The sequence below is a fragment of the Tachysurus vachellii genome, chromosome 4 (genome assembly GCF_030014155.1).
Source record: "Tachysurus vachellii isolate PV-2020 chromosome 4, HZAU_Pvac_v1, whole genome shotgun sequence".
NCBI classification, from domain to species: domain Eukaryota; kingdom Metazoa; phylum Chordata; class Actinopteri; order Siluriformes; family Bagridae; genus Tachysurus; species Tachysurus vachellii.
Genome location: NC_083463.1, coordinates 626,360 through 632,500, shown reverse-complemented (window position 1 = coordinate 632,500; position 6,141 = coordinate 626,360). Strand labels below are relative to the sequence as shown.

At 44.4% G+C, this 6,141-nt stretch overlaps 1 protein-coding gene across 1 annotated transcript in view; it reads right to left on the bottom strand.

Annotated features, from left to right (window-relative positions):
• The window catches only part of krt18b (keratin 18b), a 6,426-nt gene extending 6,113 nt beyond the window's left edge, over positions 1 to 313 (bottom strand). The window contains exon 1 of the mRNA XM_060867269.1: positions 1 to 313. This exon is cut by the window's left edge and continues 204 nt beyond it. Within this exon, the coding sequence (XP_060723252.1) occupies positions 1 to 222 (222 nt within the window). The 5' untranslated portion in view covers positions 223 to 313.
• Positions 314 to 6,141: the final 5,828 nt, after the last annotated feature.

Here is a 6,141-nt window from a genome sequence, read left to right as displayed (position 1 = left end):
AGAGCCAAAGCTTGATCCGGTTCCTGCTCCAGCACCGAGGCCTGAACTCACCTTATAGGAGGTGGAGGAGGAGATGGAGGATCCGAGTGGAGCAGAACGCAGGCTGCTGTAGGCCGAGGATGAGGAGATCCGGGCATCACGACCTCCTGCTCCTCCGTAGATGCTGCTGGCTCGGTACGACACGGGCGCAGTGCGGGAGCTGTAAAGTGAGTGCATGCTCATTGTGCTGAAGGGATGGAGATAACAAAGAGGTGAATTAAAACAGAACAGGACTCTGGAGCTGTAAAGGACTCGAGAGAGATGTGCAGACGGAAATGTGAGGCTTTTATACTGCGCGCACACACACACACACACCTCCTCTGTTCCTGTCCAACAGTCTCTGGCCAGTTACAGCCCATCCCACGTGGACATTTTTTTTCTCTACAGTCACCGAACAAAAGTTTTTATCCCCGCCTCCCTGCTCAGAGCCAACCCCCCTCCCTCCCTCTTGCCTCCTCCCTCCCTCTCTCTCTCTCTCTCTCTCTCTCTCTCGCTGTCTCTCTCTCACTCACTCTTTTTCTCACTGTCTCTCTCTCTCTCGCTCTCTCTCTCTCTCGCTCTTTCTCTCTCTCTCTCTCGCTGTCTCTCTCTCTCTCGCTGTCTCTCTCTCTCTCTCTCTCTCTCTCTCTCTCTCTCTCTCTCTCACTGTCTCTCTCTCTGTCTCTCTCTCGCTCTCTCTCTCTCTCGCTCTTTCTCTCTCTCTCTCTCTCTCTCTCTCTCTCTCTCGCTGTCTATCTCTCTCGCTGTCTCTCTCTCTCTCTCTTTCTCTCTCTCTGTCTTACTCTTTCGCTCTCTCTCATGAATTCAGACATCCTGACACATGTACAAACTCAACACATTTCTACTCAGCTCAAACGCTTTAATGTAGAAACATAGATTCATATCGTTCATCAGATATTAGAATAAAATTAACATCTTGCTTCATGTGACTGCAGTAACAGAGCTAATAGAAGCTCATTAACACTTTAATACAATATTATAACAGCAGGATTTTAAGCATCACTCATTAGGGAATAAAACACTGGAATTAAAGCTAAAGTTATTTTACTGGTTTTATGAATCTTGATATTGCCTCATTAGAATATAATATATGATTCATCAGGTCCTGTATGTAATCCCTTTAGCTTATTATTTTCCAGCAGTGTCTCTAACATGATTCGCTCATTATTACTAAAACAACCCATCAGTTATTGTTACACATCTTCAGTCATGTTGCAGGGATCGATGAGTAAAGATAACACAGTAAATCAACACATCTATAAACATCCCAAAAATACATCATCTCATCTTTTACTCTCATCCCCTTACTTTAGGTCTAAACCTGTGTGAATGCTCGTCTTCTTTCACACTAACACTGAGCTTCACAGTATTCTGGTTTATTGTATATTACACTAAGATCATGATATTAAAGAGTTTAAATCTGTGGGTTCTTCATTTCCCTTTAACCAACAGTTATAAAGACCTCAGGATTATTGTGGAACTGCCTTCATTAACCAACAGGAACAAAGAGGGTTTCATGTGTCTGTAAAATATCAGCAGATCATCAGGAACACAAGCAGGAGAAAGTCCTGATCACAGACGACAGGAAGGAATACTGACGACAGGAGCATCTATAAAATAAATACAATAAACATTAATCTGTAAAATAAATACAATAAACATTAACCTATTGTATTGTGTATTTGTGTTGTGTTATTGTGTTAGTGTTGTTGTGTTATTGTGTTGTGGTATTGTGTGGTGTTATATGTTAATGTGTTATTGTGTTGTGTTATTGTGTTGTGTTGTGTTATGTGTTATTGTGTTGTGTTATTGTGTTGTGTTATTGTGTTGTGTTATTGTGTTATGTGTTATTGTGTTGTGTTATTGTATTGTGTTATTGTGTTGTGTGTTGTGTTATGTGTTATTGTGTTGTGTTAATGTGTTATTGTGTTGTGTTAGTGTGTTGTGTTAGTGTGTTTTTGTGTTATTATGTTGTGTTATTGTGTTGTGTTAATATGTTGTGTTATGTGTTAATGTGTTATGTGTTAATGTGTTATTGTGTTGTGTCATTGTGTTGTGTTAATGTGTTATTGTGTTATTGTGTTGTGTTAATGTGTTATTGTGTTGCACAGAACACCAGCTGTAGAAGCTCAACACGTTTCCTCTCACAGACACTTGAAGTCCTGATTAACATGATATTTGAACCGTGTGAAATTTTTACTGTTGAAAAGAAACAAAACATCAGCAGATAAAAGCAGATTTTATTTTATTTAAAGCTCCGTGAGAGAGACAGAGAGAACAGTTAAAGGTGTAACAGCACCGGGGGGGGGAGGGAAACTACAAAGCATCTGGGTGAAAATCAATCTCTCTCTCTCTTGCTCTCTCTCTCTCTCTCTCTCTCTCTCTCTCTCTGTCTGTCTCTCTCTCGCTCTCTCTCTCTCTGTCTCTCTCTCTCTCTCTCTCTCTCTATGTCTCTCTCTCTCTTTCTCTGTTTACAGACTGAAGTTGAAGAGATTAACACATGTAACATCTCATCACGCTTCCTAATTTTTTAATTCTTTTCCCTTTCTCCCAATATTTTCTGTCTTTCTGTCTTCTTTTTCTCCCTCTCTTCCTGTTCTTTGTTTCTCTCTCCTGCTTTTCTCCCTTTCTTTGTTATTCTCTTTCTCTTTCCTAATTTCCTCCTTACTTCTTGTTCCTTTTTTATTTATCATTGTCTTTGTTATTATTTTTTTCCTACTTTGTGTTACTTGTTTATTCTTTCCTTCGCTCTTTATTCTCCTTCCTCTTCTTCACCATCCTCCCTGTAGAACACTGCAGTTGTCTGGGTTTCCTACACCTTGGTTAACTCCCCAGGTTCAGTGAGTGAGTCAGAACCAGAACATTTAATATTTCAAACTGTTGTCTTTATATTTTCACAAACCACTGCTTTGAACAGACACCAAAAGAAGTCATGGTTTGATACATAAAGTAGTAACGATATTAACGGAGATGAACAGAGGCCTTGTTTTAAAGTCAGAGCTCATTCCAAACATCCCCTGACTGAGGAATGATTCAGCAGCGTTACTCACTGCTCCAGGGAACAGAGACAGGGAATGAAATGGCGTGACAGTGAGTCAGATTCCACAGCCAAGTTTTGTGATCCACCACACTGCCTTCTCTCTCTCTCTCTCTCACACACACACACACATATACACAAACACACACATATATACACACACACACATACACACACACATACATACAGAGAGAAAAATGGAGAAGTGAGATTTTCTATTTCTTTTTTTTTTTCGAACTTCCTCATAAATGCTGTTTTGTTTAAATTTGTTTCCTTGGCAGCTGTTTTCACTAAAACTTTTTTGTGGTTCCCTGTTTTTTTCCTTCCTGGAGCTCCACCCAATTAGCCACAAAACTGCCAACAGCCTTGTCTACAATGCAAATAAATGGCCTTGGGGGAGAGACAGAGACAAAGACAGAGACAAAGACAGAGAAAGAGAGAGAAAGATACATTATTCCTATGTGGGTCTGAACATAACTGCTGAGCGACAACCATTTCGAGGGTCTTGGAGATAAAGGGGAGGTTTGATATTGGCCTATAGTTGTACAGCTGGTTTGGGTCGAGCTCAGGTTTTATAATAAAAGGTTTGATAACCGCTAGCTTAAAGATTTCAGCACACAGCCAGTGCTAAAGGAAGAGTTTATTATCTTTAGAACGGGGTCAGTAGCTACTAGTAATATCTGTTTAAAGAGACACGTGGGTCAGGGATCCAGTATACAGGTTGATCATTTTGAAGAAGAAATCAGTGAAATTAAGTCAGTCTCTTGAAGGGGATTAAAACTGATCAAAAACAGAAATATCTACTGCATTATCTATCAATTTGTTTGGTATTAAATTAATGGTCTGAATTTTCTGCCTGATGTTATAAATTTTTCCATTGAAATAATACATGAAGTCGTTACTGCTACAAATAGATGGTGTGTGTTTTTCAACAGTGTTTTTATTCCTAGTCAATTTTACTACAGAATTAAATAAACATTTAGGCTGGAGAAATACACCGACTAGCAGCACTAAGAGATTTTTAGAAGCTATGAAGGCTACTTTGTCTAAAAAAACAGCTAGGAAATCAGAATATGGTCCAGGAGGTCTGTAAATAATATTTTTTGTGGCTACATATATTATATTACTATGAAGAACTTCGAATGAGTTAAACGTGTCTAGATTCTTGCTTGACATCGAGCTTATCAACATGAATAACTGCGACACCTCCTCCCCTGTGTATTTGTCATGATTCAGCCCGGACTTTTGGCCATGTGCTGTTGTTGTTGTCACTCGTCTGCCCCGCCTTCGTCTGCTCCTCCGTTTCTTCACCTGTTCCTAATGTTGTCATTGTCTTAATTGTATTTAAGTTAGCCGCGTTGCTGAATGCAGCGCAGATCATTAGTTGCGTGTATCCCTTGTCATGTCTAGTCTCTGTTAAATGTCGTCAGTTGTATTGTTTCATTTATCGTCATTTTTGTCTATGTCTTCTTTATTTATTAAACCCCCTTCATTTGAAGCTATCCTGCATACGGGTCTGTCTCCTTCCATCCCGGTTGTGACAGAATGATCCGCCTTAAAACCCAGCAGACCCAGCAGGATAGCTTCCAGCTCGGACCGGCTTTTTTCCCTTCTGCCCTGGACTGTTCCGCCAGTCCTTCAGGTCTTTTTTTTTCTTTTCTCGGTGACATCGCTCCGCCTTTTTTCCGGTGAGGGACGCCGCTCCAGTTTTCGGTTCCGTCCGAAGCGGTCGTCGCCTCACTTCCGTCACGGAGGATGCCACCAACCCGTTTTTGCCCCTTTTTTATTTTTTGGTGCCCTGCGGCATCGCCCCGCCCTTTTTCCGGTGAAGGACGCCGCTCCAGTTCCGGTTCCGTCCGAGGAGGGCGTCGCTTCACTTCTTCCGCGGGGGGTGCTGCAGGCCCAGGGCGATGGACCTTCCCACCCTCCCACCCTTGGTATTCTGGACATCAGGACATGAGTCTGGCTGCGGTGTGTCGGGGTTGTGTTCGGCCCTTCAGCTCGGCTGTGGATATCGCTCAGCCCTTCAGCTCGGCTGTGACGTCATTCGGCCCTTCAGCTCGGCTGAGTATATAGCTCAGCCCTTCAGCTCGGCCATGGAAGTCGCGTGGCCCTTCTGCTCGGCTGAGGACGTCGCTCGGCCCTTCTGCTCGGCTGTGGACGTCGTTCGGCCCCTCTGCTCGGCTGAGGACGTCGCTTGGCCCTCGCTGCTGTGCCACTGTGAGCCTTGCTCCCCCCGCTTGCCTCGCCGTGTGCCTTACTCCCCCCACTGGCCTCGCCGCGTGCCTTGCTCCCCCCACCGGCCTCGCCGTGTGCCTTACTCCCCCCATCTGCCTTCGCCGTGTTCCTCGTTCCCCCATCTGCCTTCGCCGGGTTCCTCATTCCCCCATTTGCCTTCGCCGTGTTCCTTGCTCCCCCCATCTGCCTTCGCCATGTGCCTCGCCCCCCCCCCCGGACTCTGACAGGGTTTGGCGCTTCGGGAGCCGCGCCTTGGGGGGGGGTTCTGTCATGATTCAGCCCGGACTTTTGGCCATGTGCTGTTGTTGTTGTCACTCGTCTGCCCCGCCTTCATCTGCTCCTCCCTGTTTCTTCACCTGTTCCTAATGTTGTCATTGTCTTAATTGTATTTAAGTTAGCCGCGTTGCTGAATGCAGCGCGGATCATTAGTTGCGTGTACCCCTTGTCATGTCTAGTCTCTGTTAAATGTCGTCAGTTGTATTGTTTCATTTATCGTCATGTTTGTCTATGTCTTCTTTATTTATTAAACCCCCTTCATTTGAAGCTATCCTGCGTACAGGTCTGTCTCCTTCCATTCCGGTTGGGACAGAATGATCCGCCTTAAAACCCAGCAGACCCAGCAGGATAGCTTCCAGCTCGGACCGGCTTTTTTCCCTTCTCCCCTGGACTGTTCCGCCAGTCCTTCAGGTCTTTTTTTTTCTTTTCTCGGTGACATCGCTCCGCCTTTTTTCCCGGTGAGGGACGCCGCTCGAGTTTTCGGTTCCGTCCGAGGCGGTCGTCGCCTCACTTCCGTCGCGGAGGATGTCACCAACCCGTTTTTGCCCCTT